Source organism: Eutrigla gurnardus (genome assembly GCF_963514095.1).
Source record: "Eutrigla gurnardus genome assembly, chromosome: 10".
Taxonomy (NCBI): domain Eukaryota; kingdom Metazoa; phylum Chordata; class Actinopteri; order Perciformes; family Triglidae; genus Eutrigla; species Eutrigla gurnardus.
The window spans coordinates 27886719-27907062 of record NC_139924.1 but is presented as its reverse complement, the minus strand read 5'-3'; the positions used below and the strand labels follow the sequence as shown (position 1 = coordinate 27907062).

At 42.7% G+C, this 20344-nt stretch overlaps 2 protein-coding genes across 2 annotated transcripts; both read left to right on the top strand.

Moving 5' to 3' along the window:
• Positions 1–7514: 7514 nt before the first annotated feature.
• Positions 7515–13780, top strand: zpld1b (zona pellucida-like domain containing 1b). The gene is made up of 10 exons (XM_084019257.1): positions 7515–7891; positions 8938–9158; positions 9239–9420; positions 9990–10062; positions 11164–11261; positions 11511–11591; positions 11744–11915; positions 12992–13088; positions 13324–13353; positions 13539–13780. The coding sequence occupies exons 1-10, from the start codon at positions 7753–7755 to the stop codon at positions 13715–13717; spliced, it is 1272 nt and encodes a 423-aa protein (XP_083875383.1). The 5' UTR covers positions 7515–7752; the 3' UTR covers positions 13718–13780.
• A 2094-nt stretch (positions 13781–15874) lies between these two features.
• LOC311019844 (zona pellucida-like domain-containing protein 1) lies at positions 15875–20058 on the top strand (the record flags this gene model as incomplete). The annotated part of the gene is made up of 10 exons (XM_084019457.1): positions 15875–15971; positions 16062–16282; positions 16452–16636; positions 16732–16804; positions 17163–17260; positions 18091–18171; positions 18444–18612; positions 18740–18851; positions 19488–19508; positions 19662–20058. 10 exons carry the CDS (start codon positions 15875–15877, stop codon positions 19796–19798), a joined length of 1194 nt encoding a protein of 397 aa, XP_083875583.1. The 3' UTR covers positions 19799–20058.
• Positions 20059–20344: the final 286 nt, after the last annotated feature.

Genomic DNA, 20344 nt, shown 5'->3' with positions numbered 1-20344 from the left:
ATTTTGAGATAATAAGTCATTATTTTAAGATATTAAGTCATTATTTTGAGATAATAGGTCAATGTTTTGAGATAAGTCATTATTTTGAGATAAGTCATTATTTTGACATAAGTCATTATTTTGAGATACTAAGTGATTATTTTGAGATATAAAGTCATTATTTTGAGATAATTAATCATTATTTTGAGATACTAAGTCAGTATTTTGAGATAATAAATCATTATTTTGAGACAATAAGTCATTATTTTGAGATAATACGTCATTATTTTAAGAGAATAAGTCATCATTTGAGATAATAAGTCATTATTTTGAGATAAGTCATTATTTTTGAGATATAAAGTCATTATTTTGAGATAATTAATCATTATTTTGAGATACTAAGTCAGTATTTTGTAATAATATAAGTTATAATAAATCAATAATAAATCATTATTGTGACAGTGGTGGAAATGGGCTTCCATAAATATTTATGTTATAATATAATAAATATTGTTTTTAAATGAAGGGAGTAAAAGTAAAAAAAGTTGTCAGAAAAATATATAAACGATTTCTAAATACTTTTTTAAAATGCCAGGAAGATGAACCTGTAAAAGTACGTCATCATTTAAAGGTTGATTAAATATTTTGTATGCTCTTCAGTTTGCCACAGTGACCACAGGGGGGCAGCACAGTGCCACAAATAACTTAAACATTAAGTCTGTCATGTTGCGCACTGATGGTTTCTCTATACATATATACACTGTTTATTAAATAATTAAATATATATATGCATATTTGAATGAAACTGACTCTCAAGTTCAGAATTAATCCAATCAAACATTCAGAGTTGAATAACCACAATATTTATATGCTTGAATTTTAAATTCTCTCACAAAAGCCTTAAAAAATAGTAATAAAAACATCTACATGTTTTATTACAACAAAGAAATCTGCTCTATTGTGCATCTAATCTTGAATTCCTCTGCCGACACGAGCACGCTGTGTGAAATATAAAAATAGATCATCTCAAGGTCACGCTGAAGGAAAAGTGATGCTGTTCTCTTAACACAGAGTTCGGTTTCATCCATAAACAATAAGTTGTTTTTCTCTCCTCACCGGGGGAAACGTGCAGACGCACTTTAAAGTAAAATTTCACAGGAAATCACCTTGAGAAACCAAAAGCCTGTATTACGAATATCATGTGTGGCAACTACTTTTTTATTCCAGGCCATCATTGTCAAACTGAACCGAGGATCAAATCTCAGCTCGGACCTTTGATGAGGGTTTCACTTTCCCGCCATGTGAGCTCAGATTACAGCTGGGTCGGTGTTCTCGCCGTTTTTTTTTTTTTTTTTTTTTTGTAGATTCAAATGTCTGTTTGTTGAGTCTGGATGCTTCAGGTTGATCAGATAGAGGCGGATTTATCGGACAGATCTAAGTCGCTGCGAAAGTCTGAGCACGACGACCTGCAGGAAAAAACACTCAGCGAAAACTCAAAAGGGTCGCGATAAAGAAGGTTCTGGATCTGCGTGTAATCTGGATTATCAGATAAAAGGAATAAGAAACTATAATCAGACAGAGAGACAGAACATATGGTAGTCTGTAGTCCCCCAAGGTCTAGATAGTAGCTCACAAGTCCAGAGACCAGACCGGACTATGTGGAGGAACCAGAGACTGTCTATGGTCCAAACAACAAGGTCTCTGCTGTATTTATGTCTAGATGACCTTATTTGGAGTGTTGATGGAGCAGCTACAATGTTAGCGTAGCCTAGCACCCATCAACCAGACTCCATTCAGAAAACCAACGTTTTAAAAGTTAGCTTTTTGTCACTGTCGTTTCCATGTTGAATGTTGAAGATTTTGAATAACTTTGTGGAACTCAAAATGTTGTTTTTTAACGTGCAATATTTTGAAGTAATCCAAAAGTATTCAGATTAGATTACATTATTATATTATTTTCTGTAATACAGTGGATGACATCACAATTACAAACCCCCCCCCCCCCCCCCCCCCATGTAATATCCAAGTCTTCAGTAACTGACTTCATTTAGAAGTAATCCTATTCGATCCAGCTGATTCGTTTATACGAGACATCGAGAATTGTTTCGTGCGTGTTGTTCACACCCACAAGTGTGAGATTTCACCTTCAAGAAAAGTCATGTGACTGAAACACAGAATAAGTGGGTCGTTGTTTGGGTGGGATGTGTGAAGAAGCAGCTCAGTGACCGATTCATTTCATGTGTGTGTGTGTGTGTGTGTGTGTGGAACATCTGATCCTGTCTGCTCTGAATGCCGGCGTATTCAGAGGTGTTCCTCAGGGCTCTGTGTCGAGCGTCTGCTCGTCCTCCCGCCCGGAAGTTTCCGACACGTGAGGCCACGGGACGAGCGAGTGAGCGAGGGAACTGTGTCAGGGGTGTGAAGGGAACTAATCCAGATGATGTTCCCTTTAGACGTAAACAACCTTATGGTCAGAGGGGGAAGTAACCGAGTACAAATACTTTGTTACAAAGACGTTGTAATGAAGTACAAATACTTTCTTACAAATACCTCATTACAAAGACTTCGTAACGTAGTACAAATACTTTGTTTGCAAATACTTTGTTACAAGTACTTCATGGGGAGAACAAATACTTTGTCAATACTTCATTACAAAGACTTCGTAACAGAGTACAAATACTTTGTTGCAAATACTGCGTTACAAATACTTCTTTACAAATACTTTGTGGGGGAGTACTTATAATTTGTTAATACTTAATTACAAAGACAAATACTTTGTTACTGTACTTAAGTAGAATTTTCAGGTATCTGTTCTTTGTCAAATCAGTACTTCTACTTGAGAGTACTTTTGAACACACATCTACTTGAGTATAAAATATAATGTACTCTTGACACCTTTGCTTATTGGTTTTTCCCCTGAAAGAACAGGTTTTACTTCTTAAATGTACGCAGATTAGAAAGCACATTCTTTCATAAACATGAAACGATATTTTTAAGTAACTTAAAGGGATAGTTCTGAATTTTGGACATAAGACCTATTTTCCAAGTGAGCCGGTGTGTTCGAGACGTCTGGAGACGTTTTCAAGAAATTTCATTCAGTTCTTCTAGTTGCCGAGTTCGCTTATGCTATGGCTAGCGCAAGTCAATGGTTCTTAGCTAGACAGGCATTAAAAACAGTCTTGCCCACTCCACAGTGCACCCGAGGAAAATCCATTAAAACACTAGACTGTCGATGTACATATCTGTATTGATAGAATAATATTTGAAACAAAACTAACCTTGCATCGCATGAATCATCCATTTTTTGAGGAACATAGTTTCTCAGCAGCAGCGGAACTTTACTTTGCTCTGGTTAGTTGTGAAGTAACCACAACACTGCAAAAGAGAAGCGCATGACAGAAGCCAGACGGGACACAGTAGCCTTTAGTCGGCCCTTATGCCTCCAAGGCTGTCTGAAAAGCCCTCGGAGCTCACTCAAACACCTGGCAGCCCACGGCCACGCGGAGCCACAATTAAACACCGCGAACCCGGACCACTGCTCCGTCCGGAGAACCGTAAACCCTCGGACGCGTTGTGGGGATTACCTCCGGTAAATAGACACATGAACACCGACGAATAGTCGGGCCTCGTGCCCTCAGACCTGGGTGAAAAGCCCTTGGACCGCAGACCAACACCGGGCAGCGGGCGGCTCCGCGAATCCACACATGCGGACTCTCCGTCGGACTCAAAACTCCAAGACGCGCCGCCCGAAATACTGCCCGTAAATAGGCAATCAAACCGGGACGAATTGTCGGGACTCATGCCCTCAGACCTGGGTGAAAAGCCCTTGGACCTCACGCAAACACCGGGCAGCCCACGGCCACGCGAACCCACAATTACGCACCGCGAACCCGGACCTCTGCTCCGTCCGTAGACCCGTAAACCCTCAGACGCGTTGCGGGGGATTCCCTCCTGGCACCACCAGTCTCCGTTTGTTCGGTCCCGGTTCTCAGCTCCAGCGGGGGCTATCTCGGTCTCCACAGACGCTCGTTCACGTTCTGCCCTTGGAGCATCCCTCTCGCGCAATTCTTCCTCTGTATATTCAGGCTCCTACAGGTACGGTTGGGTTTGGGTGGAAAAAAACTCCTCATCAGAGTCTTCAAAAGTTTCAGTATATTCTCCAAAAGTGTCCATTTCTGTGAGATTGAAGAAACTAGCACTGCAGGCTACTCTGCGTCTGTAGCAATGACAGCAGGTAAACAAACTATTATAGAACTGGTAACTTATAAGTGCTAGGTGATATCACTCCGCCGCTGCCATAGCCTACTAGGAAGTATGACACGCTGCTGCTGCTGCTGAGACATAAATCCTTAAAAATGCAAGGTTGGTTTTATTTCAAACATTCTATCAACACAGATATGTATATTGACAGTCTGCCGTTACAATGGATTTGCCTCAGGTGCACTGTGGAGTGGGCAAGACTGTTTTTAATGCCTGTCTAGCTAAGAACCATTGACTTGCGCTAGCCATAGCATAAGCTATGCATATGCTATGGCTATGGCTATGGCTATGGCTATGGCTATGCTAGCATAAGCATAATAACAACACCAACCACGGTATCGCTGTATTCAAGCGTCCCAGTAAGCCATCACAGTTTACATGCAAATTTAGCAGAATTTAAACAATTTCTAGGGAAGCAAATGCAAATGAATGTGTGATAGCATCTGTGGATGAGAGACGAGGCACTGTGATGCATTCAAAGAAGGCCAGACCTCAAACAAGGGAAAACAACAGGAGGAGATGGAGTGGCAGTTCATGTATTCACGTGAGGAAGGTTACGTCTCATCATCGTTCGCCTCCTTGCTGGAACCTTGAGTGGCGTTTATACGTCACATGCTTCACGCGCTTCATGATTAATTTATGTCAGTTTCCTCTTTCAATTTGCTCCTCATTCAGGTTTGCGATAATGTGCAAATTGAAAATGCACATATAAAACAGATGGATGGAAATGCCCGCATGTAAAATAGCAAGACCCTGAAACTTAAGCAGCCAAATGGAAATCAGTCATCTTTCTTTTTTCTTTTTTTCTCTTTTGTCAGTTACACCTGAATTCATCCTTCTGTGACACGTCAAAATGTCTCAGAGGGAAAACGTTTATTTTCTGACACTTTTTTTTCTACAGAGAGAGTTTGTGATTTACAGCCGGCAACGCTGATGTCCCTTAAACTGTCATTCCCACTGCTGGCCACCAGGGGTGACTCCTCTCTGGTTGTATAGAAGTCTATGAGAAAATGGTCCTACTTCTCTCTGCTGGCCACCAGGGGGCGACTCCTCTCTGGTTGTATAGAAGTCTATGAGAAAATGGTCCTACTTCTCACTGCTGGCCACCAGGGGTGACTCCTCTCTGGTTGTATAGAAGTCTATGAGAAAATGGTCCTACTTCTCTCTGCTGGCCACCAGGGGGCGACTCCTCTCTGGTTGTATAGAAGTCTATGAGAAAATGGTCCTACTTCTCTCTGCTGGCCACCAGGGGGCGACTCCTCTCTGGTTGTATAGTCTATGAGAAAATGGTCCTACTTCTCTCTGCTGGCCACCAGGGGGCGACTCCTCTCTGGTTGTATAGTCTATGAGAAAATGGTCCTACTTCTCTCTGCTGGCCACCAGGGGGCGACTCCTCTCTGGTTGTATAGAAGTCTATGAGAAAATGGTCCTACTTCTCTCTTGATGTATTATCTCAGTAAACATTGTAAACATGAGTTTATGGTCTCAATCTCTAGTTTCAAGTCTTCTTCAATCCAGCATGATGTTCATTTAGTACATTATGGTCCATTTAGAGGGGGGGGGGGGGGGTTCAGGTATTCAGGAGTTTTTCTCTTCAGAGATTTTTCAGTAAATAAGAGAAAAGGAAAGAAGACAAAGAAGCTGTATCACCTCAGGGAATATATCATTCCAGAGTTGTCTTATACAAGTATGTCTTACCTAAAGATTTGTAATTAAACACATTACCTCAAAGTAATTGCCATCCAGGCAGCACCGAGGCCCTCCGGGGCGAAGAAGCCTGCTTTAACTGATTATTAATTCAGAGTGGAGTTGAGAGTGAAGGAACTTTAAAAGTTCTCCTGCTGTGGAAGATCGTGAGATACAAGACAATGTGATGTGAAGCTGCAGAAAAAGCTGCCGGACCTTCTGGCGGGAAACATTTCGTCAGATTGTGAGACGATGAAAACTATTTTTGTTACAGGATAGTTGTGAAGGGAAGTCTCCAAGGTAACAAAAAACAGTAAGAAAGAAAGATATTGTTGATATATTGTTGCTTTACATAATCCTCTCATTATTTTGTAATTTAGCAAATTTAGGTTTGACACTATTCAGTTGTTTTTTATTATCATTAACACATTCAATAAAAACATTAAAAACAACTACTAATCCCAGTGATCCTTCTTTAAGTAAAGAAAAACATCAATGAGCCATCGACTATTTCCTTTATTACAATTAATTAGAGCACTTAATATTGATATGCGACGAAAAATAGTTCCTAAAATGTGCTACTAACAATTGTTGCAATAACATTTGCTAAAAACTACACTGGTGGCCAGCAGAGAGAAGTAGGACCATTTTCTCAAAGACTTCTATACAACCAGAGAGGAGTCGCCCCCTGGTGGTCAGCAGAGAGAAGTAGAACCATTTTCTCATAGACTTCTATACAACCAGAGAGGAGTCGCCCCCTGGTGGCCAGCAGAGAGAATGCAGGTTTAAGCCACTTCAGCACTGGCTTCACTTTTCTGAACTGGATCGCCGCCTGGTAGGAATCAATGTGCCACAGATCAGATAGTGAAGTTCGAAAGTTGATATGTGGTTCTGGTGTATTTTGTGGATGTTTTTATTGACAGAAATCAGTTTAAAGGTTAGAAGAGTTCCTGAAACCAGCTCCTATTTTCTTTGATGGATCGCCATAAAAACAAAACGGGTGAGCAGGTTTTTCTCAAACAAACTGTAAATAACACATTTTTACCTTCTGCCGCACCGAACACGCCCGGTGCCGGAGCTCCACGCCGCCGAATGCTCCTAAGTGATGCCTTGTGCATCGCAATTACCCACAACCCCCCCCCCCCCCAACTGGCATCAGACCGTGAGTTGACTTTTATGTTCGTGTGAATGTGGGCCAGCGGCAGCCGATGACAGCTTAATTCGAGGGCCCGCCCGCCCCCCCGCTGAGGCCCCGCCAGAGATCAGACCGAGGAGAGACGAGTGGGAACCTCAGAGAACGCTCAGGTTTCTTGAGCGCCGTGAAAAGATTTTGTCTGCGGCCATTCAGAGATTCCCATGTTGGTTTTTTTTTTGTCAAAGTGTTTGTATAATGACTCCCCTTCTATCTCTCCCATCTGTGCAGATACAAGTCAGGCTGATGTTTGGTTTGAGGCCCCGGTGGAGGGGAGATACGCCTTTTCTCTCGTCACATATTAGGTTGTAAAGGCAGGAAACAGGGAAATGGGGAGTGGGGATGAGACGAGCCGGGGTGACCTCGGTTTAAAAAGGCGTTTCTGGTAATAGAGGTTTTGAGCCATCATGAGCGCCAGAGGTAAAGGGGGGCACAGGGAGCCGGATCAGAAGGATTAGGGGGACCTGGGGAAGGAAGGTTGCACTGCTTTGATAGAGGTCAGAGCGAGTCGAAGGGAAAACAAGGCGAAGCTTTTTCGGGGGAGACATTGTTTTTGAACAATCTCATTTCCAGAGTTTTGTTTTGTTCAACACGAAACCCGGGGAACGTGGGTAACGGCGATGTCGACCTTCTGAACGATGACAGCGGACGAACGTGTCTCGGCCACCAGAATGATGCGACTGAGCGTCGTCTTCCTGGTGATGAGCAACGCCGCGTCGGTCTCCACACAGTTCAACGGCTACAACTGTGACGCCGGCCAGCACAGCCGGTTTCCTGGTGAGGAGGCGGTCACGTGATGAGTTTTATATCTGTAACTGATAATAACACGGTATAACAAGTGTTTATTAACATCAACGCATGAACAAATCAGTGATTAAGAATCCATTTAAAACAATTACGACAACTTAATGATGCAACAACTACAGCTAGATTATGTTCTCAACAACTGTTGGTATGGACGCCTCATTTTGACATTAAATTAAATTAAAATAATCTGCTTACAGCTGCATTACGATGTGTTTTAAAACAAATTGTGTCTGTAGGGATTTAGAAATGCCGTTTAAACCGGGCAGTTAAATCAGGTTTTGTCAGAAGAAATGGTTAGTGTCTTTATTTATTTTTTATTTAATAGTGAACTTCATGTAAATATATATATATATATAGCTGCAGCATTAAAATGACGCTGGGTGATTCTCTACAATGATCACTTTTAATTAATTTTGGTCATAATACATTTAATTTAAATTGTGTCAATCATTGTCACAGAAAGAATCGAACAGCTGCCTGAATAGATATAAAAGTTAAATGAACACGTTTTCAAGTAACTTCCACGTGCTGTGATGCTAAAAATTATACATCATATTAGTTTGAAAACTTTCTTATAGATGATTCTGTGATTTGTATTATTCACTCCATCTCACATTTATTTAACACAATCTTTTATATCTGTGAATGTTGGTAGCTGGAGCCTTTCATGTCTCACCTTTCTGCAGCGTTTCTGATTTAAAGTCGTTTTCTAAGCACTAGATCTAAGTTACAGGTCAGTCAGGGGGCGACCTTCAGTTCTGAGAAGTGAAGCCGAAGCTGAAGTGCCTTAAATCGACATTCTCTCTGCTGGTCCTCTCTGATTGTATAGAAGTCTATGAGAAAATGCAGAATTTGAGCCTTCAAAACAGTAGTTCACAAACGGACAGGTGACGTCACCATGACGATCCACTTCTTGTATACAGTCGATGATTTCGGCACTATTTTCCTATGTAGACGTCAGATTGTAGCTAAAAATAAATCTGACTGCCGTTTTTAAGCCCCGCCTCTTCCTGCAGGTGAGCGTGACATCAGCGTGTACTGCGGCGTTCAGACCATCACCCTGAAGATCAACTTCTGCCCGGTGCTCTTCTCCGGCTACACCGACGCAGACCTGGCCTTGAACGGTAACCATGGCGATGCCCAGTGCCGCGGCTTCATCAACAACAACACCTTCCCGACGGCGGTCCTGTTCAGCATCAGTCTCAGCACCCTGGAGGCCTGCGGGAACAGCCTGGTGGTGAGGAACGCACAAACACAATCTTGATGGTTTCCACCAAGGCAGAGTGAGCGATCAGCGAGATGTTTGTCTGTCTGCAGGTCACCACGGCCTACGGAGCGAACGCCTATGGGAACATGTCTCTGGTGCAGATCGGCAACGTGTCGGGCTACGTCGACACCCCCGACCCGCCGGCGATAATCAGCTACCTGCCGGGTCTGCTGTATAAGTTCAGCTGCAGCTACCCGCTGGAGTACCTGGTGAATAACTCCCAGCTGGCATCGTAAGTCGCCCAGAGAATCCTGTTGACCTCCAGGGAGGGGTCACCACTGGATTTCACATTAACATTCACTCACTTAAAGGTTGAGTAGGTGATTCTATTCAGAAACACTTTCTGTTAGATTACTTGAAATCCTCGTAACATACCGATAGCTAGGAATAAATGAAATTCTCTGACATAAAAATAATTCTAAAATTGTCATCGGTGGCCGTGGCAGGACTGTAAAAACCCCGTCCAATTGGAAACGTCGGGCCGGAGGAAATGATTGGACTGTCTGTCAATGCTTACTTCCTATTATTCTTCAACTATTTAATAATATATGTTAATATATTTTTAAAATCCTCTCATCAATCAGAACTAGAGAAGCTAATCTCGTTTAGGAAATACATCACCGTACGGCAGATCGACGCTCTTTCAGCTCAACTTTAAAGTCTTGTTTAAGTGCCTGAGTGGTTTTTTTTTTTTTATGATTATTTTTCCATTTATTTTAGAATATATGTATTTTGTCAATGATTCGGATGCTAACTCATGTGCATACCTTTAAAAGTGAATGTGTTGAATCTCTTCCACAGCTCCTCTGCCGCCATTTCTGTGAAAGACGGCAACGGTACATTCGTGAGCACGTTGAGTATGATCCTCTATAACGTGAGCTTTACACAACATCATCTCCACACTTTGAATGAGGAGCGATGAGGTTTAATGTTCCTAATCTTTGAAGTGTTTTCTTCTAATGAACCTGTTCATAGTTTCTTACATCAACTTTTCCAAGCTTAGTGATATGTTATTGATCTATTGTCTACAAGGAGTAACTTAAAAGTTAACCCAACATTTAGAAAAATGAATAAATTGGGACCTGCATGGTGAGACCAAGGCTTAAACACTTAATGTTCAATGAGTGGAAAATATAAGCAGAGAGAATAAAACAAACGACATGTCGAGTTCCTCAAGGACGAAAGGACAAACAAACACAACTCGACTAAACTCCTCAACCAAATCTTGAGAAGTCATGTACAATAACAGAGCGCTATGTCCCATCATGCATTGCACCAAAGAAAGAAATGAGAGTCAAGAGAGATACAGACAAATCAATGAAATTTTATATTTAATGTGAGTGGAGCCGGCCACAAAGTGTATCTACTGCTCCTGCTGTTCTTACCTTTCACAATAAAAGCATCCCCTGTTTACCAAGGGGAACTTAAATTACAACAAATTAGCTTTTAATTTGCACCGAAACATACTGTATTTATTATGGATGGTGATCCAGCCGCCGTTGATCTGACATGATTTAATTGACATAATTGTAAATTTTTGTGTTTTTTAACAACCAGAGAAGGTAGAAAGGAGGACGCTTTGAAGAAGGTCTCCCGTTGTGTCCCGTTATCTTATTAAAATGGAGCTGGAGATCACATATTATTCTTTTTATTGTATATCATGATGGAGGATGCTCCAAACAGCACATTGTATATTTCAGGCGAGCAGATTCTGTCGCATCTGATCCGCTCTCGGACACCATGTTTTATTAAAAGCCCAAATCGCCACCGGCGCACAACGAATCCTGGGATAATGTTGGACCGTGAAGGATCCATTGGGTGGATTCATGTGGAGGATGCAGAATGGAAACACAGCTATAAACTCCAGCTGTCAGATGTCTGTACTCGTAGAACCCAGTTACAATACGTAACTAACCATGTTGCCGGCTTGTTATTAACGTAAAGAAAGCTAACCTTTTTCTCTTCACTCTTTCAGGATTCGACATACATTCAGCCTCTCGCTATTCCGATGGCCGGACTGGCTCTGAAAACCAGAGTATTTGCTGCTGTGAAGGCCACAAACTTAGATAAACGGTACCAGATTTATTCAAGATTGAATATTGATTTTTCCATAAACATGTTTTTTTTTCAGTTACAGTGATGCAGAGATGATATTTTCGTCCTAATAACAGTTTTGTCCCTACGCCTCGCCTGCTTTCATTATGCCATTATGGTATTGTGGTACGTGAAGGCGCCAGTCTGCGGCAGAGAAAGCGCCGATGTGGACTTTCCCATGCGTAGGCAGATCTCTATCCTGCATCTCACAGTTGTGTCCCTGTGCAGGTGGAACATCTTGATGGACTACTGTTACACAACCCCCTCAGGGAATCCTAATGATGAACTCCGCTATGACCTTTTCTTTGGGTAATCTCGCCGGTTCTTTTCCTCATCAAGATGATGATCTGATAAACCACAAAAGAAGTCATTACCCATTCATCTTCTCCGAAGGGGCTTATCCCCCGATGAATGCTTCTAAACATCATAAATCTAACCATCGAATTGTCTTTTTGCTGCAGCTGCTCCAAAGACCCTCAGACGACGGTGTTCGAGAACGGGAAGAGTCAGATGGGACGTTTCTCCTTCGAGGTTTTCCGTTTCGTGAAGCACCGACACCAGAAGATGTCCACCGTGTTTCTGCACTGCGTCACCAAGCTTTGCCGCGCAGACGACTGCATCATGCTCATGCCTGTAAGTGAGGAAAAAATCGGCATCTCAGCCCCGAAATCAGAGGAATTAGAAGCTGTGTAACATACGACGTCCTCATCCCGGGACCCGGGGTTATGGTTAAGGTTAGGAGGAGGAAGAACTCCCGAAAAAAAACAACCTTTAAAGGGGAAAACAGAGGAAGAAACAACATGATCAAACCTGGCAACATTAGGCCGTGGAAAAAAGGGCGATTTTCTGGGGTATCGGACAAACGGCCCACTCTCGGTGCCCCGGCCCCAGTGGCGGCTCCAGAGATTTTCTGTTGCAGGTGCTATGGGGATGCTCAACACTTAAGAGAAGGTGATTTGAATTTCGGGGCATTTCATTATGGCGGTTGCATTGGACCACCCTTGGTATATATAGCTACACACGCGTACACGCCCGCATTAACTATACTCGTTCTGCGACTATAAGCATATATGTAAAAGTTTTCAACACAAGGGCTATAGATACAACATACATGACATCAAGGACGACATTTGATTTCAGAGTTGGGGGGGACACAAGTATTTTTAATAAAACTTTAATAAAAATTACAGACATGAGGGTGCTGGGCAGGTGCTATGGCTATTATAGGGGGAGCTACAGCACCACCTAGCTCCCCCTTGCGCAACAAGTCAAGTGTTTCCATGGCAACGGAAGACGTCAGCAACACTTCTGCAGAATGCCATTTTCACCTTGTCGCTTTTCCAGCCATTGCTTTATGATTAAGGCGAACCCAGCTTTCCTACAAAATCGTACAAAATGCGTGGCGTTTGCTGACGCAGCTAGCGGTTAGAAACGTGAAGGTCTCTGTCCAAGTGGACTGACATTTAGAAGCTTTCTTCCATTTTTTAAGCGGCAAACAGGAAGGTGGGAAACTTTAAATGAACGTCAGGCAGGCTCCGCCCCCAACGTAAACTAAGAAAATTGATTTCAAATAAAATTAATCATTTCTACCACTATAAAAATGAAGGTGTGTTGGCAGAGATGCATGATTACAACAATCCATACAACAGAAATGAGGTCATCACAGCCGTGGTAACAGTGATGGCAGAATCTGATGATGTCATCGGCAGATTTGTGGGCGACGACGCAGAGAGGAGAGCCTCGATTTGCCACCGGCGGCATCTGGGAACGCCGTCATCACCGCCGGACCGATCATCACCAGGAGTGGTACGGATGACGAAGTCGCTCTTAAAGGAACAGTTTGACTTTTAGGGAAATTAGTCTTTATGCTAAGCTAAGCTAACCAGTTGCAACGGACAAATATGCGAGTGTTATATCGATCTTCTTATCGAGCTCTAAGCAAGAACGCAAAGAGGTGTAACTGTTCCTTTAAATTCAGATCAAGCCATTTCAGATTATATTTGTAAAACTAATCAAAGACTTTTTCTAATTCATTTTGCAGATGAAACTCCTGCCAACAACTCTCAGCTTGGTAAGCTCCCGATTGGCTTAAAGTGACTCAGATTCTGATGGAAAACTGAGGATTTAAGGCGACAACAAAAAGAAGTTTCACTTTTCTTTCTGTAAAGTAAAAAAAAACAAAGTGGGGTCATGTTGAGTTCTCGTGTCTGTTTCACGTTTCTGCTTTTATTCCCCCCCCCCCCCCCCCCCCCCCAGCATCATCTGGAGGCCCCTCCCCCCCGCCGATGAACCCAGTGACCAGCGCTCTGATTTCAGGTGTCATCATCCTGGGCGGAGTCAGCGTGGGCTTCTCCCTGCTGTTGCTCCGCCTCCTGAGGAAGTCTCGCCTCCCGACGACGGCGGCCTCGGCTGTTTGGAACCCAGCCTTTAAATAAATCATAATCTTTTATTATATTAACTGCAAATGTGGATCAAACTTTTTTGTTGTTTTTTGTCAGGTGTGTCAGGTGACTTTATATGTGTCGGTTGACTGATGTGTTAAACTCCAATAAATATTATTTGGTGAAAACTGTATTATAGTAGATAAAACAGAAAAACTGTATAATGTGAAAAGAGGTAATAAATCTCAGTATATCGCAATATATGTTAATCGCAATACTCCAGCGGTAGTTTATAACAACGAGTTCTATTTGTATTATTGTATTGTCGTAGGTGTTTTGTATTTATTGCCTTCAGTACCTCATTATTCTTTGTTATTCGTTGTCGTCTATTGTTTGTCAACGTCGTGTTTACAGATTATATCCCGATGCAAATGGGAAATAACGTAAACTTTTTAGTACTTAATAAAGTTGTGTTTGATGAAAATGACCCCAAATGGTATCTTTTAAAAAATAATAAAATTGCGATTCCAGTGTGAACTGGTCCTGGTCCTGAAGTGGTCTTGGGTCCTGAACTGACCCGGAAAATTGTTACGAATGTCATTGATGTCGATGTCGTGATGAGACACTTGACCGTGAATTCTGATTCCGATAAAAATCCGACGTGTAGCAGAAGTATGCACCAAAAAAAAGTTTATTTTGTTGCTCTCAATATGTATTTTTTTTAAATCAAAAACGTACAGAAAGACACGGGATGGTTGGTGTGTTGGTATATATATATATATATATATATATATATATAGCTATATATATATATATATATATATATATATAGCTATAACAGTGTGTTTATAGTTTTATTTGATTGATTAAGTGTATTTAAATAATACAAAGTTTTCACATGATGGCAGCTAAATGTATACTTAGTACAAATGTAACGTACAGTTTTATACTTTGTGTGGACAACCTGCAGTCTTCTCATCATCAGTAAACAACCTACATCGTGGACAATACATAATTCTTTATGTTTATTCGCTATTTAATGATGTTTTTGTTCCCAAAATGTCACGACCTCGTTGCCTTTTCGATCTCCAGAACAGAGCTGGAATGCAGGAATTCATTTTTAAATATTTGTTTGTGCTGTATCGATTTTCCCGTAGTGATGACCTATATCTGTTATATATTATATATTATATGAGGAAGTGCCGTCTCACGCGTTCGGCCTCCAGCGGCTGTTATTGTGACCCGCGAGGCTCGGCTGCATTCACCCCCTCTTTTATCGCTCTAATCCTCCGTTTCAACAGCCATTCTGTGATGCATTCAGGGTCCACAATGGTGATGCTGATAACTGAAATGAGAGGGAATAAATGCTATCACTCCCTCTCCGTTTACTTCCAGCAATAATTGATTCTTGCTCCTAATATGGAAATGAGGATTTGGCTTTGAATTCTAAACTTCCTTATATATATGTGTGTGTGTGTGTGTGTGTGTGTGAGGGTTATATTCACATGTCGTGACAGTAAAAATGAGCCTCTGATGAAGACGCCCATCCTCCCGACTTGACCCCGATCGGAGCGTTCTCTTCCCAGGTGGCTCACCTGACAGCATCGGGTTTCCAGACGTCCCTCAATCATGTTTTCTCTTCTAAAAAAAAAACAAACTGTTTGATTCTTCCCGCGTCAAAAACACATAAAACCTTACGCTGAAGCGTGATAAATGTGGCATGTCGAAGGTGTTTAGTCACATTAAACCGCGGGAGACAAACGGGTCCTCCTTCCTCCATTGTGTGACCTCTAGAAGCCATACATGCTCTTACTTTATTATATTTCATATGGAAAAGGAGGGGAGGGGGTCACTAAGCTTCATGTGGACATTGTTCAAACGTGTGACTTTAAAGGAAGGATGTGTTGGGTTTCATCATTTGCCTCCAGGAGTCGACCTCAGAAACACAAAAAAGGTGAATTGTTTACACAAACCACGTCGGCGTTGACCTCGTTTCCATCCAATAACAAAACGCTCACGCTCGACATATATATAAAAACAGTCCGCCTGCTCATCCTGGACCAGCAAAGAAGACTGAGGAGGTAAGAACCCCCTAGGAGGAGCATCTAAAACCTGGACCTTTAAGTGGATTTTATTATTCATTTGGAGCTTCTAGTTGTTGACATGTGTTTTTGCCTTCAGCCCTTTTTCACAGAGGAACCAGCGAGTGAGATGGCTTTATTCAGCTTCCTCATCCTGACCTGCTTGTGTATTGCGGGCCGAGAGGCCCTCAGCATATCTGACTGTGGAGCATTCGCCAGGAGACCAGGTGAGACCGGATCCAGTCCCACTTATTTCATCTGAAATATACTATATTGAAATTGCAATGAATGAATGATTTATTGGATTCATTCTTCAGAACGCACCGACATCGCCGTGGTTTGCGGCACGTCGTCCATCGACCTGGCGATCCAGATCTGCCCGGTGGTCTACACCGGATACAACGCCAGCCTGCTGATCCTGAACCGCATCCGGGACAACACGGTGTGTCGGGGGGCGCTGGACACGACAGTGACGCCGCCCGTGGTGAGGTTCAGCTTCCCCATCAGGGAGGGGAACGCCTGCGGGAGCAACTTCCTGGTGAGTAGGAATCGTGACCTTGTTGACCTTTAGAGGAGAGCTTGAGTAGAATCGGGCAGCAGGAAGGGAACAAGAAGGTGGGAAGAAGGGGATTTTTTACTAATATAAACCACAAGCGAATCCTTCAGGACGTTGTTGTTTCTTACATAATGGTTGGATAACTCCTCAGACCACGAGCGCTCCGGGGACGGGCATCTTCTCCGACTTCTCCGACATCCAGTCGGTCAACGTGAGCGGCGTGATCCGGTCCTTCGACCCCACCGTCGGCACCATCACCTACAACGCTGAGCTAAAGTACTACTACTCGTGCGCCTACCCGCTGGAGTACCTCGTCAACAACACCCAGGTGGACGTGTGAGTGCACCACTTATACAATTATACAATATACAAAATACACAGTTTAATATTTCCACACGCGTGTGCCGAGAATGACCTCAGACCTTTTTCAGCTCGTCCTCCTCCATCGCTCTAGAGGACAAGAACGGGAGCTTCATCAGCACCCTCAGCATGGCCGTGTACCAGGTACCACACACACACACACACACACACACACACACGCACACACACACACACACACACACACACACACACACACACACACACACACACACACGCACACACACACACACACACACACACACACACACACACACACACACACACTCACACGCACACACACGCACACACATGCACACACACACACACACACACACACGCACACACACAGACACGCACACACACACACACACACACACGCACACACACACACACACACACACACACACACACACACACGCACACACACACACACACACACAGACACACACACACACACACACACACACACACACACTCATGATTCTACCTTCTCCCTCGCCAGGATGTAAATTACACCACGCCCCTCATCTTCCCGCCGCTGGGCGTCGAGCTGAGAACCAACATCTACGTGCAGGTGGTCGCGTCCAACCTGACATCACAGTAAGAACCCAGAACCTTCTACACCTTTCAGTGTTACACGTGATAGACTTTTATTTACTTCTTTACACCCTCATCTAGATACTGTTCAGATTAAGATTTTAGATAAAAAAAAATACAACAATGTTTAATTAAAGAACCAGATGTTGTGGATTTACCCTCTTTACTCCTTTTTCAGTCACCTTGTACTTAAATATCTGGTGATGTTTTATTATATTTGTATGTATAATAATATAATATACCAATAAAATGATAAGAAACCATAATTAATATAAGATATAAACCAAAACTGGAACAACATTGTGCTGGTAGATGAGTATTTCAGAGTGCAGAGTGATTTAACAGCTGAATAATAAATATTTATAACAATAACATAAAAATAGGCAATAATAATAATTAATGCATAAATAATAATAATAATGAATAACAAATGTAAAAATATGAATATATACCAATAATAATGAATACAAAATAATAGGCTAAAAGTACCTCATTCTGAATGATTTATTATTATATTTTGTAAATTCACTCCAGAACATCATGTCTCAGTAGGATTGTGATCACGACTCATCTGGAATCAATTATTCATGTTTTAAAAGTACTTTTTAAACAGCTTTCATTCTGAAGTTTGGAGTAAAATCTTGATTTATGTATTTTGTTTTCCGAGGTCTGACTGAGGAAGTCCAGGATGTTGCTTGCATGTCTAGATTAGCAGGTTTTCTCTCCGAGTGTCCGACCACGCGACTGCGTCTTGATAGCTTGTACGTTTGAGGATTCCACCTGTGACCCGGAGTCTCTGACTCGGTGCCGGGGACCTCATCCTCTCTCCACAGGTACCTTGTGCTGCTGGACCGGTGCTACGCCTCGGTGACCCCGCAGCCTTCCAACGCCACCATCTTCAACCTGTTTGTCTCGTAAGTCACAACAAAAACCTCCTACACATCTCCAGTAACTTCCTTTCAGCCCCTCAAGGCTTTAAGAAGCCTCCCGGTGCAGCAGATTAAATAGACTTTAACACCTTCACCTGCAGGTCACACAGCTACCTCTAAATCCAAAAAGGGGGTTTGGGGGGCCCGAGTCTAGTCTTGCTTACACCTTCCCTGCTTTTCCACCATTAATACACTGCCTGTATGTATCCGTGTGCTGTGCAAATGGGGCACTTGTGAGGTTCGCCTTCTATTGAAAGGTGCTCCGTAGATCAGCTCACCACCATGCTGGAGAACGGCGACAGCCAGAAGGCGCGCTTCTTCTTCCCGGCGTTCCGCTTCATCGAGCAGCAGAATGAGACCATCTCCACGTACTATCTGCACTGCATCACCCGGCTCTGTGAGAGCAGCACCTGCAGCGCCTTCAAGGTGGGAGGAGGAGGAGAGGAGGAGGAGGAGAGGAGGAGGATGCCACCACGCATCTCAAGCAGAAATCTCCCATTCCAGCCGCAATCACACGCCCTCAAGTGTCTTTTGGGTTTTTTTTTATCCACAGCAATGCAACACGAAGAGGAGGAGGAGGAGGAGCGGGGAGAGCGTGGTCCTCCAGGACGGCATCACAGAGCCGGAGGTGCTCACGGTGGCTATCAAGACCAAGACAGAGAACTGTACGTGCCCCTCAGAAGAATCTGAACCCAGAGTCTTAGTAAATAGACCCGCATCACTCAGGTGGTTGCTATGAGAATGGTTTGACCTGAGTTAATACTGTACAGATAGTTAGCTTGGCATAAAAACGGGAAGCCAGCTAACATAATATGTCCACCCTGACCTCCAGGGCAAAGAAACAAGGTGTTTCCAGCCTTTTCTTGTTACCATGACGACGTTACAGTGCTAACTATAACTAATAGGATTTAATATAATATTTTAAGTACTGAGCAGTTGCTGATGGATGGAGATGGAGAGCGACGTTAGCTGCTGCTTCCCTTTGTTTCCAGACTTAATGCTAAGCTAGGCTAACCGGCTGCTAGCTCTACCTTTTTATATTTAGCTTATCTCTCTGCTAGGAAAGGGAAAAAGCACTAAAATAGAGAGAGAAAAAAAACGATATATATTAATTAATATATATTAATATTTAATGTCTTACAAATATATTATATATTCTATATATATTTAATGTATTCTGCTTTTTATTTATTTAATTCAATTATATAAATATAAAAAATATTATGGATTCTGCAATTTTTGCAAATATCCAATTATTCCTTCACGGTGAGATATTGATGCTCTCTATCTCTTTCTTGCAGCCATTAAGTCCAAAGACGAGGGTGAGTAATATTTATCAGCTTATATGACACGAGAACATCAAACTTTCACAAAAGTATTAAAACGTTAAAAATGTAATATTTAAAGTCATCATGTATTCTGTTGTCCGATGGAAGAAAAACATCCCATAATGTCTTGTTTTTTTTTTTGCACAGTGCTGACTGGCGGCCGTCCGGACGGGAAGGGCGCGTCCGTCGGCCTGGGCATCGCCGTGGCCGTCCTCGTCGTGGTCGGGGTGGCGGCCATTTTAATGGCGGCGACCTTTTACCGAAAGCTGCAGCGGCTGAGGTAGCGGCGGTAAAGGTTGATGAGCGGAGAGGGTCAGCGAAGGCTCAACGCCACGATGCGTTTGGCGGGTGACATTCACACACTGGTGGAGGTGCATAATGTATGTTTGTAGGACTCAACTCAATCGAACTATTGATCGGAGCACTTAATGTTTCTTTCCAATCCTTCACAGACTGTTAGACCGCTACGAAGGCTGAATAAAAGCACTTGTCACAATGCACTGCATGGAAAAAGCAATGCATTATGGGAAATACACTTATTTGCCCCCCCCCCCGGGAACTTATTGGCTAGTCTGGCACTTAAACTGGTGATTTCTCGATTTTTTTTTACGACTTTTTACGTGAATCAGAGAAACAGAGTGTTAATTGGGGGGAAACTTTTACATGCTGCTTGGTAAGCTAGCTGTTTCCCTCCGTTTCCAGTCTTTGTGCTAAGCTAAGCTAACTGGTCATTCAGCGAATGAGCGTTTTTCCCCTCAATGTCGAACTTTTAATTATCACATCACATTTAACTTTATTGTTAAATATTCTGCTTCAAGTACTGAGACTCC

What these genes read in the sequence shown, in the direction of transcription:
- zpld1b (XM_084019257.1), top strand. Translation starts at nt 7,753, where the DNA reads ATGACAGCGGACGAACGTGTCTCGGCCACCAGAATGATGCGACTGAGC. An exon ending in ACTGCATCATGCTCATGCCT is followed by an intron (nt 11,916 to 12,991) that starts GTAAGTGAGGAA and finishes TGTCATCGGCAG; the next exon opens with ATTTGTGGGCGACGACGCAG. An exon ending in TGCCAACAACTCTCAGCTTG is followed by an intron (nt 13,354 to 13,538) that starts GTAAGCTCCCGA and finishes CCCCCCCCCCAG; the next exon opens with CATCATCTGGAGGCCCCTCC.